This window comes from Centropristis striata, chromosome 7 (assembly GCF_030273125.1).
Source record: "Centropristis striata isolate RG_2023a ecotype Rhode Island chromosome 7, C.striata_1.0, whole genome shotgun sequence".
Lineage (NCBI taxonomy): Eukaryota > Metazoa > Chordata > Actinopteri > Perciformes > Serranidae > Centropristis > Centropristis striata.
In genome coordinates, this window is record NC_081523.1 from 5,874,372 (window position 1) to 5,897,410 (window position 23,039).

Here is a 23,039-nt window from a genome sequence, read left to right on the forward strand (position 1 = left end):
CGGTTTTGGCAAAATAAATGTTGAGCCTTTTTTTTTTTTCTTCTTCTTCTTCCACAGTGATGACCTCATGCTGAAATCTGCTATTTTTAGGGCTCGCTGGCTGCCTTCGGCTTGGACTCGTCTGCAGTGAAACACACGAGGGTGCTGTTTCACACTGGAGATGGCAAAGAGGTGAGGAGCTCTGACACACACACACACACACACACACACAGTACACCTGTTTCTGTACAGTGACTCAGATAAAAAAAAAGCTTAATGGACACGTGAAAGGAAAGTTTCCACAGCTTGATTTTATATTTTTTATCTACTTTAGGAGGAACTTTTATGCCGACATATCACCAGCTTTAATTTGTTTACATTTCTCTTATTTCTGTGGATTAGAATGATCTAAAAACTGCAAAAAAAAACCTAAAACTCACACCAAGAAAGAACTCTTTGATTCCCTAATTGTGCACAGGGACTCACTTCTGTTTAGTTGGAAAAATAGGACATATTTTGTAATCACAAGTTTCATTAAGTTAAGTAACTTCCCTCTTCTGCTTCATCCACATGTTAATTCATCTCCGTTGCACTGAGCCACGGGGCGACAGTACCTACTGTAACCACTGTGCAAATCCCTCTCACTCACGTCCCCCCTCGTCCACAGTGTAGCTATTAAAATGATCTATTGACTTGCCTTTGTGTGCAGTTTAGTATCGAGCATGTCCTCGCCCAGGGGTTTCCAAATGTAATGGACCCACAATTAGATTTAAACCCCCAAACATAAAAACCAAGACAATGCTCCCATAAAATCCCAGAAGGGACTTTTTTTTGTGTGTCTGCATTGCATGTTTACAGTGAACTGTCATACTTTATAGTGGCTCTGATCACTTTTTGGACCTAGAAATGAATGCATACAGACCATATGGTGCTTAAAGTTTATTATCATACCATCTGGAATAGTTTTGGGATGATATTCCTGCTTGTTTTGCTGTAATATTAAACATATTGTCAGCTTATAATAGATAGATAGATAGATAGATAGATAGATAGATAGATAGATAGATAGATAGATAGATAGATATACTTTATTTATCCCAAGCTGGGAAATTACAGTGTAGCAGCAGCATTACACACAGAGACAATGACAACACAATTAAATAAAAAGAACAACCTAGGTATACTTGAAGCAATAAAATATAAAAATACAATAAAATACAATAAAAAATAAAGTGTCTAAAGAAGGAGTTTGTATTGAGGAGTAGAATAGAATTCCAGTGCAGAATAAATATGAATATACAGTATAAAAATGTTGGTGCTATGAAACAAATAAGGTGCAATGAACAGTATGTAATGAACCAGGTTATTATTTGTTATTGTACAGTGTGATGGCATGTGGCAGGAAAGATTTTTTGTATCTGTATTTTGTATCTGTATCTTATAAGTGGACGAATATGCTCTAAATCCACTCTTTAAGTCAGTTTACTAACCTGCTGTTCATTGCACCACTGAGTCCACCCTCCTCCTTCTCCTCCTCCTCCTCTTTTCTCTGCTGCTGCTTCCCCAGCGCTGCAGGTTGAATCTATTGCCCCTATTTCCTGTCACATGGGTTGGAAATAGGATCCCTGCTTTCTACTATCTGTTCCCGTCTTTGTGGTGTCAGTGTAGTAGTAGCTGGAGGACCTGCCTTGAAGTTCAGGGACTTTTAACGCCGGCCAAAGAGCGACTCCTGCACAGACCCGGACAGACAGCCAGCCAGAGAGAGAGTCAGCCAGAGAGCCAGTCAGTCAGTCAGTCAGTCAGGCCAACAGCTCGCCGGTCTGCGCATCCGTCCGTCTGGCTGCACTTCACCTGAGAGCCTCTTCACACTCTTTAACCACACGATGGATTCCTGGACAGCCACCTCTGCTCTTCTTCTCGCTGGGGTTATTTCTGCTGCTGCTTTGAGTGTTTTCGACACCGGTGAGTTCAACTTTTCTCCTCGCCTTTTCTAACCTCTTTTTCTGAGGATGCATTCCGGTAAACATTTGTCGGAAGCGTCTCCAAAGTTGCTCTTTTACGCACCGGACACGCTGTTATTGTATCAAAAAACGCACCGCAAACACATTAAAGTGCGTTTATTCTACTGTTATTACGATGTTTTTCCTCTTTGCTATCGATCATGCCACAGATTGAAGTCGCAGCAACTTCATTCATAGTTCATCGTCTTGGTCCAAATCCCACTACGACGCTGTTTCTGGTCGCTTAACTCTGTGTGTTTGCAGAAAAAGGGGACACATGTTTGTGTTGTTAGGCTGATGTGATGCAGTTTGAAGGACACAAGAGAGTGATTTAATGTGGCGAGTGTGTAGTTTCACACACCTACAGGGTAAACACTTGACTTGAAGTGCCCCCGCGACACAATCAAGGGTTCGTGTGAGTCTAGAAAAGGCTTTTTAAAATCATCTGGATCCGATGTTGTGTTGTTCTGAGCTGGGTTTATAACCAGAGGAGAGGACGGGCTTGTAACACAAACCAGCAGCTTTTACGCACTCGTCTCTCCAGCCCGTCCTGCATGCGCCTCTACACTCCTCGTGTGTTTTACCTGCTCTGCATCAGCTGATTTTTTACCAAATCAATCACACTGGAGCCTTCTGCGTTTTATCTCCATGTTTTCATCGCCATCGTGATGTTACTGTTGGCTGCGCTGCTGCATTTCTGGCTATTGTGTCTTTAATTGAACCACAGATCCAACCCCTCCACTCCACATATAAACTCAGAAGCCCCAGCTCAGTCATCTGATATCATCCATTTAATTTGCCATCAAGTTCACATCAATGCGCAGGGATATGCATGCTGCGTCTGCATGCTGCAGAACTTCAAACTTCCCAGTCAAAAGCCGAATGTTTCGTCTTAATGTGAATATCTAATAACGGTGACCACACAAACCGAGCTGCTCCTTGCTGTAATTTGTGCCGCGTTTCATGTCGGAGCAGCAAATCCTCATGCTTTCCTTTTTAATTTTTTTGTCTCTTAATTATACCCTTGGATTTCAAATTAGAGGGTCCACCATCTGGGCTAGTGCGTAAGTACTCCCATGTGTACCTATGTATTAACAAAGTATTTAAAGCAATGGTATTCCCCCTCATAACACTGGGGAGGAAAAAAAGGCCAAGTTTATGTTTAGTTTAAGTCAGCTGTGCCATATTTACTGTACAGTAAAACAATAATTTCAAGCCTCTACAGGCAGTTTGATGCTCTGTCTGCTCAGTTTTTCCTCTAATATGTTCAAACTGTGCAGGTCAGAACTAAAAACACTGGAAGGAAAAACACTAAAACCCTTCTGCACATCTTTTTTTTTTTCCTGTTACAATCACAGATTATTTTCTGAATGTCTGGAGCTGCTTTGTTCAGTAGCAGGAAACTGGTCGTAAATATGAAGTGTGAGAGGGAACTGGAGCCTGACTGATATGTTGTTTGACTGATATTATCAGCCGATATTGGCCTCTCAAAGACAGATCGCTATCTACCAGCACCGTTTGCTGTCTGATGTGCACTGATATGAAAACAATAATATTTTACACAATAAATAATGCAGCAAATGTTGCTTGGGGTTATTTAAAGATTGTTTTTTTTTAACTATTTATTATTATTATTATTATTATTATTATTATTATTATTATTATTATTATTATTATTATTATTTTTTAAATGGTTTGCATTTGACAGATACTGGATATACAGGACTGATTTTTAAAAAATATTTATTTTATTTCTTAATTTTTTATGTTTAAATGGTCTGGAATAGATTGACAGTAAACATACAGTACTGATGTTTTTATTTTTTTTATAATTTTGTAAATGGTCAGCAATTGACTGATACTGGATATCCAGAATGACATTTATTGAGCTTTTATTTATTTATTTATTTATCTATTTATTTATTTATTTATTTCAAATAGCCAGCACTGAACATGCAGTACTGATATTTCTTAACTATTAATTTTATCTTTATTTATTATTTATTATAATGGTCAACAATTTTTTTAGCTTTTATTTTAATTATTTTTTTCTATTAAAAAAATCAGCAATTGGCTGATACTAAATATTCAGTACTGATAATTTTTTTTAGCTATTTATTTTATTTTTATTTATTATTTATAATAATGGTCAACAATTTACTGACACTGAACATGCAGTACTGATGTTTATTTTGCTTTTTAATTTATTCTTTATTTTCTGATCATTTCTAGAAATGATCGATAAGTGCAATACATTATATGTATATTAATGTTAAATAATCTTTAATAAAGTTATTTGTTTGAGAAAGCAGCCTACTAAGTAGCGTTGCAGAGTCATACCGGGGCAAAATCCACATATATATTTATTTATTTTATTTATTTTTCATTATTTCAGACCAAAAATGAACTATATTGCCAGCCAAATCGGTTTTCCGTGAGTGTATCCCCTCTAAAATCAATATCGTCTCAAAAATCTCATAATGGCCAGGATATAATAGAAACACACTCAGAATCAAATCAAATCTGAGGAGATTAACTTAATGGTAGATGCAAAATGTTCATGCATTCTGCTAAATGTAGGAACCTCAGGGGAAATATGCGAGGCAGGTTCAGGGAAAGTGGACACACTGAAACAAGCAGAGCTGCAGAATATGGATCAAACTGAACTCACTCACCCGTGTTATTCTTGTGGTTTTGCATCATCACGACATATATTATGAACATGAACTCCATCAGAAGGATCCCGTGCATGTCTGTGAGGTCATCACGAAGCAAATGTGCAAAAATATATTCTCAAAAAACAGCAAAATTTGCCTTTAACTGCTACAGCTGGGTCATGCAGCAGCTTATTAATGCTCTGCAGAACACCAGCTGCTGTTGCTTTTGTGACTAGTGTCTAAAACTGTTTTACTGGAAGCCTGGTAGACTGCAAGTGTATTAACCCTCTGAAATCTTCGGCTATTATGTCTGTTAAAAAATCAGTTAAAAATCTTCACCATGCCATGTTGTTACCAGTTTTTTCAGCGTTACCTCACCTATATGTCCTGATAATTCATTTTTAACTTTGACTTACTGGATCAAAATGTTGAACCCAAAAGAAACTAAGTAAAACATAAAATCTGATCTTGAAAATGATGCTTCAAAACACAGAATTTTAAATATTGTAAATATGAACACAGGTTGCAAATATAACATATAACAGATAAAATGAGGATAATATCTAGTTCAATATTTTATACTAAATATATTTGACATTATCTCCAGCTTTACTTGGCCGAAAATCATAAAAAAGAAAAATCTGGCATGTAGTTTCAAGCCAGAACTTTAGAGGGAAGCTGATGGCAAGACTCCATGTTGCTTCATTTTTATGTCTTCACATCATGAAGAAGTAATATGCAGGTGTTTTCGTGGATTCCAGAGGGTTAAAAATAAGTGTTTTCATCTTGTGCTGAGGGATAATAACACATACAAAAAAAGAAAAGAGTGAAAATGTAGCTAAGGGTTAGAGATGGCGTGGGGTTTTTATAGCTAAGTGCCTTTATGCAACCTGCTGTATGTGATGAAAATGGGCTCATGGGGCTTCATGCTCCCAGTATGCAGCGTTACGCACTCTTATCCTTAATGTACACACTTTCTCTTGCACCTGAACTCAGTGGCTTTATAAAGAAAGTCATCGAGACTCCCACATGCTGTGTTGTCTGACTGCAGCCTAATGTTGCTCACTTGGCAGCTGCTTAGGCCCTTCACACAAATGTACACACAAGTGGAAGCTGAATCCTGTCAGAGCTGTCAAGATGAGGCGTAATTGAGTTGCTCCGTAAGCCGGTAATGATGCAGCTGATGGTGTTGTTGTCGGGAACAAGCTTGAGCTGGTTAATCAACAGGGAATTATTTCCCTCTTGATGTTCCTGTTATCCGTGACCGGTTCACACTGTGGGCCAGAGGTGTAAGATGTATGACATTTTTGTTTAAATGACGCATCATATTCTTGATGTTCAGGCAGCTTTTTTTTTGCCACAAAGCTGTGTTGCTGTTACAGTAAGGTGGCTCACTTTTTATTTGATTCAGTGGCAGGATGAGCAAGCTGTTTTTTCCTGTTCGTACATGCAGCGATAACCTGCAATCTGTCTTCCCCACCTGGGATTGGGGGATGATTAAAGGTATAGTTGGACATTTTGGGAAATAAGCTTATTGGCTTTCTTGCAGAGAGTTAGATGAGAAGATCAATACCACTCTGTTATCCCTCTAAACCCCACAACCTGTCGACACGTTTGAAAGGCATGTTCACAGTAGCCGAAATTACATTATTTATCACAGCCAGAAACGGTTAAAACAGAAATTAGCGTCAGATTTTCACATTTCTGATGGCTTTTTGCAGGAAAAGTAACTCTAAGCTAAAAAAATTGTCATATAATTGTCAAAATCACTTCATTCTACATGTCTCTTTTAAACTTTTGCCATAAAAGCTTTTTCCCTAGCTAGATTCTGTAAAAAAAAAACCATTAAATTCTTTGAAGCCATGAATGACTCAGCTGAGACCGACAGCTACGTGACAAAAAATCACTGATAATTTGACTGAACTGCAGGATGTTTACACAGACCAGAGAGGAGAGGACAAGAGAGGTTAGAAGTTGAAGCTGTAAACATGTAAATAGTTCAATATGTATTGCATGTGTTAGCCCTTAGAAAAATGTATTTAGTAAGATAAATTCAACATATTTTTTCTTTTTTTTATGATTTATGTCATTATATCTGTTTTACAACACAAAATACATTTTTTAAGCTGTTCCCACTCCTAGACATGACTGTGCTGATTCCAGAGAGGTGCAGGACTTATAAATATATGCAGTGAAGAACAACAGGAGCACCCGACGCCCTCAGACTGTTTGGGGTTCAGAGGGTTAAATATTAATCTACAGTCAGCAGCTGGTTGGTTCACCTCAGCACAAAGACTGGAGACAAGGTGAAGCAGCTAGCCTGGCTCTGCCCCAGGTAACAGAATACACCTACCTTCATCTCTAAAGCTCAATAATTAACATGTCATATTGCATTAGTTTACAAAAACTGAACTGTGAAACAGGCTACTTCCAGGCCAAGAAATTGTCAAGCACATAAACAACCTCGACATTTTTACACCTTAGCACGGATGCAAAACATCTAACATAGTGAGCCCTGCAGGTGCTCCAAAAAAAGATTTTGTTAAGGTGCAAAGGCTAGCTGTTTCCCCCTGCTTCCAGTCTTTGCGCTATGCTAAGCTAACCAGCTGCTGGCTGTAGCTTCATATATAATGAAGAGATAAAAGAGTGGTGTCAATCTTCTCATCTAAATCTCTACTAGGAAGCCAAGAAGTGTATTTCCAGAAATATGGAACAATTGCTTTAATACTTAAGGACGAAATCTGTCTTTCCTAAAAGTTTGAAGTCATGCTACATGAACGGCTAAGCTGTTATGTTCAGCAATGCAAAGCCGACTCATGCTTCGTGATCAGACTAAAACAATTCATAAACAATTTAGGTCTATCAGTGCTTGAATATTTTCTTTAAAGACTTTTTTGATGAAAAGTTACCCAACTCTAATGAAAACCTCTGTGCATCCCTCTGCTCCTCTCTTTCATCAATGATTCATTTTTATCATCTGTACATCTTTTGCACGGTTGCTCTTGTTGTCTTTTTGCTCGTGAGGCTGTTTCGCTGTCTGTTTCCCCTCCGAGCCTGAGAAAGGGCTGCAGCAACAGATACTGAGCTGAAATGCAACGAGTGCTCATAAATTAGACGAATAACATAAATATAAACAGCCTCATTCTGTGTTCTTGCTGTATTTTGGTGCTTGTGGTGTCCAGGAGAGTGCAGCTTGTTGCATGTGCATCAAAGCTGTGCAGGTGAAAACACCTGTGTGACAGCTGAGAAGGGATCAGATGAGTTCAGTATGGCTCAGTAGCTGACACGTATCAGGTAAAAAATGCTCCAATCCAAGTGCAAAGACTCTGTATCAGGGCATCCTTAAGTTAAGATTATTATTGCATTTGCATTTAGCAATACTAGTGCAGTGCCCATAGGAAGTATGTATTCATATAGTGGGAGATTAAGTAGATTTTTCAGTTATGGCCATATGAGGTTGTGTGTGAAAGTGGGATGTACAATAAGGTGTAATACTCTTGCATAGTGTTAATATACGAACCAATTAGCTGATATACTATATTGCATGTAAGTATCTCATATCAAATGATTATGGGCATTACGCTAAGCAACATGAATGTCATCTCTGAATTACATAGTAATGCAACATAAGAAGTGAATAAAGCTAAATCTCCTCTTAGCATGCTAATCGTGAATAACAGAATTTGCATATTACATGCAGACCACTACAACGTCTGCAACTCCATAAAACATTTACTTTTCATAAGGTACCACACCATCCAGCACATACACATTGAACATTGATATTCGCTGGAAACTATTCAAATATTATTGGAAAATCAAACCTTGTAGTACACTTTGCAACTCCTAAAGATAGGTAGGCTAAGTAGACTTACAGATGAGATGAGTCAGGGTGGAAATCCAGAGTGAATTGTGTTACTGACCAGGTGTAGGCCTATCACACAAAGGGGCGGAGCTCCGCTAAAAGGGGTCCGATCGGAAACAGTGCAATGCCGCAACACGTCCTACGTAAATATTGATATTTTGAAAAATGAATTAAAAAATCTTCAAAATCGAGGATGCACACCTTCGTGCCATGAGCAAGACACATACGAAATCTGAGGTCAGTCTGACTAACGGTCAGAGAGATATGAACTAGACCAGGGATGGGCAACTGGAGGCCCGGGGGCCACATACGGCCCGCACCCTCACTTGAAGTGGCCCTCAGTACAACTACATACATATTTGTGCAAGAAATCTTAAAAGTGCAGTGTAAAAATGCACAAAATTACTTCTTGCAATTAATGTTGGTCTGTACTGTACTGTTAAACATGCACATGTTTCATGCATTTGAGCATGAAATATGTTAAGTTGCTGCACTGTAAACATATTTAAAATTGCAGTTTCATCATATCTGGTTAAGGGTAATGTCCTATATGTGGCCCTGTGGTAGTGTCAATGAAAAATTGTGGCCCCCTCCAGCATTTAAGTTGCCCATCCCTGCCCTAGACACACACACACACACACACAAACACAAACACACACACACACACACACACACACACACACACTTTTATAGATACTGTAGATATCGGGTCATTTTAAGCATACTTGGATATTGGTGGGGATTGGTTTAGAGCTTCACAAGTCAGAAATGTCAGCAACAATTGACCTTTGTGACCCCACTCTTTGCACTCATGAGTAACAGCAACATGAAACAAATGGAGTCTGGAGCTTTCTTATCACTGGACTTTCTCTCTATTACCTTTAAAGGAAAACTGTTAGCTTTGGTTGTGTCGAGCCGGGGCTTGAAAAGGGCAGGCTGTGACATTTTGGCAATATGGAATGTACTCTCATTATGTGATCACAGAGCAGCGAGCTGTCAGAAAAAGAAAGGCCGGATGAAGAAAACATCAGGTTAATATCAGGCTGTGCTCGACCGACTGAATCTCGGACTGATCGGAGGAGAGGTGCCTTATGGGCTTTCTTTTCATCTGCAGCCTCTGCCAAGTCTCCCTCTACTTAACTCGACGTGCATGAAATAACTTGTAAGGCCACACTGGGAAGATTTGCAAAGTCTGAGCTGTGTGCGGTGAGGTATCTTATCAAAACTAACTGGCCTCAGGTAAATCAGCTTGATTATTTCCAGACCCCACCAGAGACTTTTTAAGCTTTTCACCCTCATTCAACACTGACGCTCTTCTTTCTTCCCCCTCGGAGCATTGCAGGCACCAAACAGAGAGATGGGGGGGGGGGGGGGGGGGGGGGGGGGGGGGGTGAATGACAGCATTTGTTGTGATTTCTTCTTTGGAGCTCGACATGCATCTAAGCTGCTGCACAAACTGGCAACCCTCTGTTTTATCTGGCAGCGCTCTCTTTCCCTGCTCCCTGTCTGATGTGTGTCCAGCAGGGCACCATGCTGGCCTGGACTCTGTCACAGTCATCCCACGCCGCCGCAGACGGAACTGGGAGTCGCTGTGCGGTGTGGCGGACGAGGCAAGGTGGTGAGAGCACGGTCTGAGACGCTGCAGCAGCTCCTGAACAGTAGCTCACACAGAGGATGGGGTTGTTTGGTTGGAGCTCTCTGAAGCTGGCAGCAGTGGAGCAGCTCTCTGTGTTCAGCAGGTTGATTGATAGGAGCCTACAGTACATGGGCTGGGTTATTGTCAGATGTTTGGCTTCACACCAGGTCACAGCGCATTGTGTGTGTGTGTGTGTGTGTGTGTGTACTCACCTGTCTGTGGCAAAGGATACCAGGAGGTTTTCAGTATTTCCATATATGCAAGTCCAGGGCTTTGTTTCTGCTTCTCTACCTGCTGATGTGTGAAGCAACTTACAAGTCATTGCTGCAATCTACTGAGGTTCAAAGAGAGAACAATCCCACCACATAGTCCATGTAGAACATGGGTCTCAAACTCGTGGCCCGCGGGCCAATTGCGGCCCTCATGATGATATTTTGTGGCCCTCACCTTGAAATGAAAGTTCAATGTGAGTTTTATATGAATGGCACTTTACCATGTTGTGTGTGGAAGGTCCCTTTAATTACTTTTTTGTGTCCTTTTTTGTGGTGATTTTGTGTCTTTTTTAATAATTTTGTGTCTTTTTTTGTAATTTTGTATCTTTTTTAAAGTAATTTAGGTTTTTTTCTGTCATTTTGTGTCTTTTTTTGATCATTTTGATACTGCCTTTTTTGAGTTTGAGACCCCTGCTCTACTGGCTCCAAATGACGTTTCTGCCTTTTGAAAATTGCCGATTCATTCTCTGTCACTCGAGTGATCGAATCATCAGCTAATAACTTCAGTGCTACATGTGAGTGTTTGACTGAAGTTCAAATGTGAGGCAGCTGTTGCCATCTGGAGCCTCTATAAAATTCCAGCGTTCCTGCTTTCGATTTTAAAGGGGCCACGTCAAGTGTTGAACCATGAGGTCTCACATCCTCTATCCGACGCCCCTCCTCCCACACACACACACACACACACACACACACACACACACACACACACACACACACAAATAACTGTCTGTCTTCACCCAATCCACAGCTCTCCCTCACTCGGCCCATCACCATATCTGTCTCGACTTAATCCACTGTCATCTTGTAAATGCAGTCCATACAGTGCAGTTTATGACTGGCCTCCATCAACCTTTCTAACCCCTGAGACAGAGGGATCTTTGTGTGTGTGTGTGTGTGTGTGTGTGTGTGTGTGTGTGTGTGAGGGAGACAGAGAGAGAGAGAGATACTCTGCCGCGGAAGATAATAACAGGCCATCTTCAGCTGCGATCTGAAGAAACGCGAGCCTGTGCTGGCAGAGGTGATGGCGATGGAGCGTCTGTTTGAGGAGAGACAGCGGCTTCTTAAAGAGTTTAACATAAGGGCCTTGGGTGTGCGGGTAAACCCTCTGTGCTCAGTGCGGTGAGTGTCAGAGGGCATTATGGGAAGATGGTGCATGGGGTCTGGGTCTCAGATGTGGGCTGTGCGGTCCCTCCCTGCTTTTCCGGTTCAGAGATGGAGATGGAAACCTCTCCTCTCCTGGTGAGCTTCTGTGCTGCAGACGCAACTTCAGACAAACCACTGGGCTGGATTGGTGTACTGTACAGTAGTGTGTGTGTGTGTGTGTGTGTGTGTGTGTTCTTGTACTTCCTACATATTGAGGACCGGAACATGTTTTTAACCAACAGAGTGAGGACATTTTTGCAAAGAAAGGCTTTTTTGAGAGTTCAGACTTTGTTTTAAGGGTTAAAGGTTACGTGATAATGACAACTAACTGAAACTGTATTGTGTGGTTACAAAACTAACTAAAATTATAGTGAAAATGTCCTTCGTTTTCGTCAAAACCATTATAACCTTGCAAGGGAATACACAATTCCAATGAGGTACAATAATGTGTGTGTGTGTGTGTGTGTGTGTGTGTGTGTGTGTAATGTGAATGTGTGTGCTTGTGTAGACAGCAGTGGGTGTTTTTAGACCTTGAGAAAAAAATACTTTTTTGCAAAGATGTTTGTAAACTTTGGTCCTCACTGCTTCCTGGGTTCAAGTTAATGTGGATTTTAGGCTCAGGACTTGTATAAAAAGTTAGGTTTTCTTTTTTTTTTTGTTATATTCATACTACTACTACTACAATCAACAACTTATTTTTAAAAGTATTAAAACTATTGCTAAAATATATTTTCTCCAATGTGCAATATCTGTAAAATGCAAAGTTAACACAAAAATATATATATTAATATTAAAATTAAACGCCAAATAGCAGAAATGTATGTATAGAATGTGTATAGAATGTGTGTATGTGTCTATATGTGACATATTGTTTAGGTGGATGACCAATGAAATGCTTGCAAACAAAAATCAACCTGATTTTAAAAGCAACACGCAGTGCGCCATGGTAGCAACCTGTCAATCATAAGTTAGCCCCGCCTTTAGCATACTCTGCTTTATCGTCTATTTTACTCTAAATTGGACAATAATTGAAAAAAAAATGACATCATGCTGTATTGAAGAAGACTTGAAACTAGAGTTTTAGACCATAAACTCATTATGGGAATAAATAAAATGAGAAATTCTGTCATTAGGGACCCTATTGTAATTGGTGCATCTATTATAACGGCAAATTAATCACCTTTTTGAGGGCTTTGTCATATTCCAAAACTCACCAAACTCAGAACAAAATTCAATCGTGTCGAAAATGTGCGTATTACATTGGTTTCAGAAATGGGCATGGCAAAATGACCTACTAGCACCCCCTAGAATTCAGCCCCTCACACAGGTTTGTCGTAGAGACACGAAATTTGGTATATACATGTATCATGGGAAGACACACCAAAAAGTCTCAAGAAGCCATACCCTAAAACGTACAGGAAGTCGGCCATCTTGGATTGAATATGGAATGTTTGCCATTTCCACGCCGCATACTTTAACGAACTCCTTCTACAGGTTTTTATTTTCCTATTGGCTTTAATACAAAACTACTTATTTTTGCAACCAGTGGAGTCGCCCCCTGCTGGCCATTAGAAACACTGCACATTTAAAGCGTTTCCACATTGGCTTCACTATTCAAGCCTGGAGTCTGCTCCTTTATAGATAAACTCAACTCCAAATAAATGCTAATATTACTCTGTTTCTGCCATATCTGTATGTTTAGTTTAGAGATTATTCCACTGCCTCAGGGCCACAAATTCATCAAATAATACTGATATAAAATTGTTTTGTCATTTATTTATTCGTGTTGCTTGTACTTTAAAAACATTCATTTGCTTGCAGTAGATAGTCTCTCTTTTTTTTTAGCTGAAACACTGATCTCTGTGATCTTTTTTCCAGACTTTTTAGATAGTGTGAGTCCCCTGACTTACACTCAAGGGCATGCAAAAGTGTCTGCATCAATCACAGGACAGAACAATCTACCCGGGACACATGGTTGCTTTTACGGCCTATTTTCTCATCACTCACTGGAATCATGAGAAAGGTGACAAATGGGCTAATCTCCCTAAAACTTTTGTACACTCTGTTAAAACTTCACACTCCTGCTTAATGTCCTGTTGGTTGCACGCAGGATCAGTCAGCGTGTTCTGGTTGTTTTCACAGCAAACCGAGCCAGTCTCTGTCTCCTCTTTGTGTTGTGTCCATGCATAATCAGCTGCACACCAGCCCATATGGAGCCCTCATGAATCTTCAATGGAATGCCCCAAGAGGTTAAGTTTAGCCAGGCAACAAAACACACCAACAAAAACCAACTGCGCATATCAACTTCAACACTGCAAGGTGACCCACAACAGACCCGGCTATTCTACTGGAGAGATGCTGGATCGCTGCTTTGCTTTTAGCTCTCTTAGCTAAAGGGGGAACACATGTGTGCTAAAGCAGGCAGCCAGGGCACCTTGTTAACAGTGTTCAAGTGTTAAAGTGTACTCCAAACATTGGTGCTGAGGTAGATGATCGACAGGAAAGGATTTGGAGTTATAATTCGGATAATTTAGTCTTTTTTTATCAAGCAAAAATGCTAAACATTTGCTTCTTTTGCCTGTTTTACATCATTTTAAATGTTTGCATACAGGACTGTCAGTTGGAAGCAGATGATTATAGTCATTCTTAACTTATTTTCTGACATTTGAAAGACTGAACAATTAAAAAATAAAGCTGTTAGGGAGGTAAGTCACTAATTGTTTATGCGTTAAGGGGTTAAAATCAAAAGTTTCGATACAATAGTATATCGATTTTTTGAACAACGTCAAAGTTATTTACTGATATTATTATTATTATACAGTCATGGAAAAAAATATTACACCACCATTGTTTTCTCCTTGCTTTCTTGTTCATTTTAATGCCTGGTACAACTAAAGGTACATTTGTTTGGACAAATATAATGATAACAAAAATAGCTCATAAGAGTTAAATTTAAGAGCTGATATCTAGACATTTTCCATGATTTTCTTGATAATGAGTTTGGTTATTATCAAGGTTACCTGTGGTATACACAGGTAACCTCGCCTAGCGGTAACCTCGCCTAGCAGTAACCTCACCTAGCGGTAGCCTCACCTAGCGGTAACCTCGCCTATCGGTAACCTCGCCTAGTGGTAACCTCGCCTAGCGGTAACCTCACCTAGTGGTAACCTCACTTAAAGGTAACCTCGCCTAGCGGTAACCTCACCTAGCAGTAACCTCACTTAGCGGTAACCTCACCTAGCGGTAACCTCACTTAGCGGTAACCTCACCTAGCGGTAACCTCGCCTAGCGGTAACCTCACCTAGCGGTAACCTCACTTAGCGGTAACCTCACCTAGCGGTAACCTTACCTAACAGAAACACAGAGCTAATGGAAAAATGGGGAAGCGTCAGGGAGACAAAAATGCTGAATATCTGAAAAAGAAAAAGAGAGGGTACCATGAAAGTCACATTGAGTTCAGCTTCATAGAAGCAATGGACAATGGGGGGGTCGCCAAAGTTTACAATGGTAAAAATGTCGGTCCCTCAAGAAAAAGGTTGGGAACCACTGCTCTAACCCTCCACATTGAGTGCTGTGCCAGTTCACAGTAACTACCCAGTAGTGATAGATGAGGAGACTCATTGAGAAACCAGACATAGGGAGTAGAAGGTCTGAAATGGAAGAAAACAGACCAGAGCATTTTCCTTTTTGCATATCCCAACACTCATGAAACTCAGCATGTCTTGACTTGTGAAGGCAGGCCAAAGTTTTGAAGAATTCCCTCATTTACTTGGCCGAAAGTGAGTTGAATCCGTCTCACAGTTGGCAGCAGAAGAAAAGGAATATGGGAAAAAAAAGCTCTAGGTCAGACATGTGTGCTTCTGTGTCAAGCTGTTGCCCATTTACTTCCTGTTGACCTCTGGGTGGCGGCCTGCGGAGGTCAAGCTGCGGGCAACGCCCTGGTTCCTCCATGCCGAGGGACCGGACCGCCCACAAAACCACCAACCACTAAGACGCAGAAACAGACCCAGTTATTATAAACACAATCATGCTTATTATCGTGCCACTGTGATTCGCGTCCTGTCGTGTTCAAAGGCTTACATTTGTTTTATCAAAGTGCTTCTCTCCGTCTTGTTCCCGGCTCTCTACATTACTCCTTTTCAACTTCCGCTCAGTGCAACTCTTTCATCCCCCCCCCCTCTCACCTTGTGCAAATCACCACCTGCTCGGGCGGTTGGTTGGGCAACCCAGCATGCAAAGCAGCGCTGCCGGTGCCAGCTCCGGGGTCTGTGATGGTGCAGGAGTAGCATGTCGCCCTCAGAGGTGACGAGGCGTGACGGATGAGATAGTTATGTAAAAACGGAGGACAGATTGGCGAGAGAAAACAGGCGTCCCCAAGCAAAGTTGTGCAAGGTTGAGCGTGTCACTCTGGTCCCTGATCCACGGGGGCGGTCCCGTGAGACAACATGGAATTAAGCTGTCAAGACGCTGCTGGCTGTACACAACTGTCAGGCTTGAAAGAGATAAACAATGTTTAGGTGGGAGAGTGAACTCGTGTGGCCAGAATAGTGGTTTGTGCGGTTTTGTTGCTCAAAGGTCAGTCAAGAGCAGTCAGAGTATTTTTCTGAATGAACTGTGACATGTTTTGGATGGAGCACTTTAAAGAAAGTAACCTCTTTATATTCACAACTCTCTCCATCTTAAACTATCTAACCTCTTTATATTCACAACTCTCTCCATCTTTAACTATCTAACCTCTTTATATTCACAACTCTCTCCATCTTAAACTATCTAACCTCTTTATATTCACAACTCTCTCCATCTTTAACTATCTAACCTCTTTATATTCACAACTCTCTCCATCTTTAACTATCTAACCTCTTTATATTCACAACTCTCTCCATCTTAAACTATCTAACCTCTTTATATTCACAACTCTCTCCATCTTTAACTATCTAACCTCTTTATATTCACAACTCTCTCCATCTTTAACTATCTAACCTCTTTATATTCACAACTCTCTCCATCTCAAACTATCTAACCTCTTTACATTCTAGTGTTGCTGAAATTTTCAACTCGATACCGATACTCAGGAAAATATTCGATACTCGATACCATTTTTGGATACCACAAGGATAAAAACAAAGACCCCAAAATTTAACAGAAATATTTTTATTAACAAGAAAAATGCAACATGTAAAAATGAACAGAACCACAGGTTAAATATTTATAATAATAATAATTTTTTTTATTACTTTATTGCAGGTTATGAAGTTACAAATATAACAGCTTCATCACATATTCAATTCATCCTGCCACATTTATGCATTTTTTACAAGAGGCAATGCCAAAAGAATAAATAAATAAGTAAATAAGATATTAATTTTTAATTGTTTGCTTATTCAATGAATTCTTTCATTAAGGAAAAGAAAGAGAAGAAAAATAAAAAAACAAAAAATAAAAAACAGTTGTGCAAAAAGAAACTGGAACTATGATAACAAGCTTCAGGTCTGAGGTGGTGCAAAAAAAAAAAAAATACAATAAACAATAGCAATTAGAACAATATTTTGAGGTTGTATGCTGTGCACAATATTAGGTAAAATAACTTAAGTGTTCCTTCCTTTGCTATGCTTTACACACATAACAATAAACTATCGATACTTTTGAAAATGAGTATCGTATCCGGATACAACGTTTTAGTATCGATACTTTTTTGAGTATCGATACATTTGACAACCCTAATTACATTCACAACTCTCCATCTCAAACTATCTACACTTCTTCTTCACTCTCCTGCAACTGATTCACCTCTCGTTGGCACATTTTAATACCATTATGCATGAGCTGTGTTCCCTGGCCTCTGCGTGTACCTTGACATTTGCGTATGCATGAGGAGACCCACTCCACTCAATGCCAAATGACATTCTCTCTCAGCTTTGCTGGAGTTCTCTGCGGCAGTCGGAGCCCATCAGCTGGAACACACTCCGGGGCGAAGGGCTAAATCAAATAGCGAGAGAACAGTAATGAAATACCGTAGAGCCTTATGTTCCCTCTATGAATTCTATTAACTCTCAAACAAACAATCGTTGTCATTATCAAAACTCAATTTAATTCACGGAGAATGGAATTTTAAAGGAAGTTTTAAGGCCCCCGGGCAGGAAGTGGCTGATGCATGAAAACATTACACAAAATGTAACTTTCTTCCCCAGTGCTGGATTTATATGCTGACATGGAATCTAAATAGAGCGTTATCAGCTCGGGGTGTGTTGATGAAAGGAAGTGCAGCTTTGCTTTTCTCTAACAGCCCTCACTGGCTGCTGTATTGTTTCTGCATTTCAAGGAGAACAGGAAAAAACGATTAGACTTTGGTCTGATTTGTTTTGGTGCGAGCTCAAACCCACGATGGCTTCCTCTTCCTGTACGTCTCTTTTTGAACATACTATTAATAAAGCCTTTGACATAGTATGATTAAGGTAAATTAGCTGTTATTCTTTCTTTGATTCGAACATGTAACATGTTCCAAACATCTCGTCAGTGATTGGTCGGATGTTTCTGCAAGAATCTCCGCAGGCTGAGTTTCAAAGCAACCATGTATTTTTGTGGTGTCACATGCAATTCTGAGTTTTGAGAAGCGTAACCAAGAACATAACGGGAGGATATTGAATTGCTACTGTGTGAGACATGACCTGTCCGGCGAACCTAGTTCTTTTTATACTGCAGTTATGGTTGGGCCGGGGCCACTGAGGTCTGTGCTCCACTGCGGTAGAGTAATGGCAACCACTTTAAATAAATGGAGAGTAATTTCGCTGCTGAGCCCCGGGGTCTGGTTTGTGTCCAGCTGCAGCAGTTTGTGGCCGAAGAGGCAAATTGTCGCCTTTCCTCCATGCAGGAAACGCCCACATACGGCACTGATTTGACAAGGCCGAGCAAGTGGACATGGCTAAGTGGACAGAGCAAACATTTGGACAAGTGAAGGGAGCAGACGCAGCTAAGTGGACAGCAAACAAAGGAAGAAAGCCAGTAGCGGGCAGAGCTAAGAAGCCGTGACAGGGAAATGTGCTGTGGATCAGAGAGCAGGAAAGTGGCCGGACGGCTTGTTTCAGTGTGGTCGTTTTTTGAAACAATATGGAAATAAACGGCCATTAACTGGAGAGCCTGGCGATGAGCTTAAACAGCTCATGGACTCTACCTTACAGGGACATCTCAGGCACAAACAACCATTGTCCCTGGAGCTGCGGAGCCACTGATATCCTCCTGCAATACGAGGCCCTTTGAAAGAACTGAAAAGGGCTGAAACCCAAGTCGCCGTGAGGCCCTGATTTAGTTGTCTGTCCTGCATCGAAGGTGAATACAGCTCCCCAAGGTGAACAGAGAAAGGGCCGGGTCCGCAGCAGTCTGCGCGGCACCGGCCCACCACCAACAGAGGGGGTGGTCACACTCGGCCGATGCCATGAAACAGAATCTGCTGGCCCTCAATAGATCCTCCGTAATGGATCCCCTTCTCAGGGAGGCCGGTGGGATGCCCCCTGTCTTTTACCAGAGCCATCTGGTTCCCAGTCCTCCTGCTCTTCCCACAGCAGCACAAACCACAGTGAAAAAGGATCGCTTTCACAATCAAGATGAGGAACTGGAGACGTGGCTGGTTAAAAGGGGTCTGAATGTGGAGCTGTGGTCCCCTCAGCAGCAGCCTATTGTACTGTTGTTATTGTGTCCTCAGAAGTGCACTCCGTTGTGGTTTATCTGACAACCTTTTGTGATTCGATACAGTGGAAATGTGTGCTCCGCTAATGCTCCGACCAGCTCGGCCCCACACCATAATTAAGACAGAAAGATTTAAGCATGTTAGGAAACAATACAAGCCACAAATTGAGATTTGCACTTTAGTGATAACAATCTCGGATGTTCTAAATACAACAACAAGCAGATCCAGTGCAGCGAGAGATCAATGAGGTTTTCTCCACAACGTACATGATTTAAAGTTTTTAGAAAAAACAAGCGGAGGAATGCTGAGGGAACAGACCAATGCCTCCAGATTCAGTTTACAAAGTCAGACAAAACAAACAGCATGGTGCCTTTTTTTTCTGATGTTTTTGCCACTCTCTCTTCTCTCCCAAACGAGCAAGTTGCAGATTCATTAGATGCAGATGCCAGTGTGTTTGTTCGCTCCACCACTGTGAGCAACAAGTAAGAGTTGATTAAACCGCAGCATTCAATATGCATCTATTACCGTTCGTCCATCTAATTCTCAGCGCTGCGCTGAATGAAATTAAAGACGTTAAGGGGTAAAAACGACAGGAAACAGAAAACCTATCAGCAATTATGATGACTGTTATGATACAGTGTTTGACAATAGGGATGTCACATCTCTCCAAATCTACGACTTCTTGACGTAGACTATTCACGTACAATTATATGGTCACAGTTCGGTTTAATTATCAATTTTAACTCTTAATAGGGCACTCATTGAAATACTTGCAAATTCCAAATTTTTTGGGTAATTTTGTGTCTTTTTTTATATAATTTTGTGCCTTTTTTTATAATTTTGTGTCTTTTTTTTGTAATTTTGTGTCTTTTTAGTAATTGTTTGTCTTTTTTAAATAATTTTAAAATACATTTTTTTGGTAATTTTGTGTCTTTTTAAATAATTTTGTGTCTTTTTAAATAATTTTGTGTCTGTTTTGGTAATTCTGTGTCTTTTTTGGTCATTTTGATACTGCCTCCAGCACCCTCCAGGTAATTTGAGTTTGAGACCCCTGCTTTAAAACAGGAAAATCAACACTTGTGATAATTCAATATCCAAAGATGATATCAAATATATGTAATATCAAGTTATGTAATACTTACAGGGAATTTCCACATCAGGGAAATAACTAATCAGAACTCTGGAGCAAAAGCTAAAACCCTCTTCTGAACAGCAGCTAAGGGAGAATGAGGAAGTCGGACAGTGTTTAAAGGGAACACCTGCACCACCATGGACACGAACATGGGAACTAAAAAAAAAACTGTCATCTGCACAAGTTCTTTGATTATCACATCGTTTGATTCTCTTCTGCTGCCTCTCTCACCTCGAGTCTTGTTATATGATTCACTCCGGCATCTTCCTGTTTTAATAACGATGTCTTGTAAGAATAAACAGGAAAAAGGAGCCTTATAGCTTTTGATCCGCTGCAGCAGCAGTGTGTGTGTGTGTGTGTGTGTGTGTGTGTTTTGTTGTTGCTTGCATTAGCAGGGCAGGTCACATCTCACAGCTCCCTCCCTCTCGACCCGAGCCCTTTATTTATCCAAGTCAGACCTCATCTTCTACGCACCCTGTATTCACTCAGGACCTCAGGACAGAAGAGACAGAGGAGGCGGTCGTGTGTGTGTGTGTGTGTGTGTGTGTTGTGTGTGTGCTGGGGGTGGGGGTGTAATGGTTGCACTCACTCCCCTGCTGCAGCTCTGACAGAGCTTCAGCCCAAACCACATATAATTTACATTCCTCAGATAGCAGCTAACCTGAGCACAAACAGGACGATCGAAAACAGGTGTGTTTTCAGGGACAATCCCCTTTTTTCCTGCATGCTTCACCTTTCTTTGAGGTGCTATCTGGCTTCTTCTGTTCTAGCTTAAAGTGGCTTAGCATGCAGGGCAAAAGGGCTTAAACGTATGTACACTACGGGACAAAAGTTTGGAAGCAACTTAAATTTTCTGTTCCCAATGGCTTTCTTAAAAACCAGTATGGATTCTTTGGATTTTTGGATGTTTACTGCATGATCAGACTTTATCTTTATTGAATTGAACCATTTTCCTCCATTGACCTTTAGGTAAACATTGATGTTACCAGACCATTGCTGAATAAATGTTAACAAAAGAAAAGAAGGGCTTAGTTTTAGTGTTGAGAAGATTTGGAAGAGTCACAACTTCAGTGCAAAAGTTAAAACAAAACAAATCACAGATAAATTATTCACTTTAGCTCTTTGGCTTTTGAGAGTTTGGATACAAAAATCCCATTAAATCTCAACTGTGTTCATATCTCTGACAACCACAGAAATGGATCAAATTGAAGCAGCCGAGTAAAGAAACAAGAGTTCAGATTTATACATTAAGGAAAGAAGGAAACACAAAGTCTAAGCAATGCTGCAACACGTCCTACGAACATAATGATATTTTGAAAAATTAATTTAAAAATCTTCAAAATCGAGGATGCACACCTTCGTGCCATGTGCAAGCCACATACGAAATCTGAGGTCAGTCTGACTAACGGTCAGAGAGATATGAACTAGACATACACACACACACACACACACACACACACCCACCCACACACACACACACACACACACACACACACACACACACACACACACACACACGCTTCTTGCTTTTAGATAGATATTGGGTCATTTTAAGCATACTTGAATATTGGTGGGCATTGGTTTAGAGGTTCACAAGTCAGAAATGTCAGCAACAATTGATGTGACCCCACTTCTTGCACTCATGAGACACACACACACACGCACACACACACACACACACACACACACACACACACAAACACACACACACACACACACACATACACACACACGCTTCTTGCTTTCATAGATAGATCACGTTTATTTTGTTGCAAAGTATAGCAATGAAACTATGATCTCTTTTGTACAAATTTGATCTTGCTTCCAAACTTTTGGCCTGTAGTGTATGGATCCACCAATGTGTACTATGAATCAAAACGTTATCACCGGAGGGAGTGATGTGAAATCGTTGTGCGAGAGAGAGAGAGAGAGAGAGAGAGAGAGAGAGAGAGAGAGAGAGAGAGAGAGAGAGGCCATGCTGGTTGCTCAGCTTACATAATGTTACCGCAAATTGATTACTGCCTTTGAGAGGCCGGCCCGTTGTGAGGAGAGTTAAGGAATTGACAGACGTATAAGATCACACACACACACACACACACACACACACACACGTGCGCTCTCAGTGGGCGATATCTAGAGTGCAGCGATGAGGGGGTGAGAATGGCATCACCACAATGACACTGGCCCCAGCACCGCGGGAACAAAGGAGCCTGTGTGCATGTTTATGTGTGTGTGTCCTCCTTTCCCTCCACACTGGATCCATGTTAAAATACTGCGGCTGCTCCACTGATGAAAATTGCTCCCTTTCATTCTTACTGTAAGTGCATCTGAGGGGGGAGAATGGGTATGAGGGGGGAGAGAAAGAGAGAAAAAAAGAGCAGGAATGATGTGGGTAGGAGTGCAGATTAATGCCTGTTTTGTCACTGCATATGTTATCGGGGCATCTGACTGAGCAAGTTGACTGAGAGATCATTTTACCATCCATTTGCAGGCAAAACAAAAAAAAAAAAAAAGGAGAAAGAAAACAAGCTTAAAACACCCCCATGCATGGTGCACACATCCATTAGCAACATTGAGCCATCATGACTTGTATCACAAGCCGTAGATCCTCCGGTTATCAAAGGCTGCATGCGATGACGAGCCCATATGGGTTATTTTCTTCACACAAGACATG

At 40.8% G+C, this 23,039-nt stretch overlaps 1 protein-coding gene across 1 annotated transcript in view; it reads left to right on the forward strand.

The window, feature by feature from the left end:
• The first annotated feature begins 1,579 nt into the window (after nt 1-1,579).
• Nucleotides 1,580-23,039, forward strand: part of kremen1 (kringle containing transmembrane protein 1) — a 93,481-nt gene continuing 72,021 nt past the window's right edge. The window contains exon 1 of the mRNA XM_059336615.1: nt 1,580-1,941. Within this exon, the coding sequence (XP_059192598.1) occupies nt 1,863-1,941 (79 nt within the window). The 5' untranslated portion in view covers nt 1,580-1,862. The remainder of the gene's footprint in view (nt 1,942-23,039) is intronic.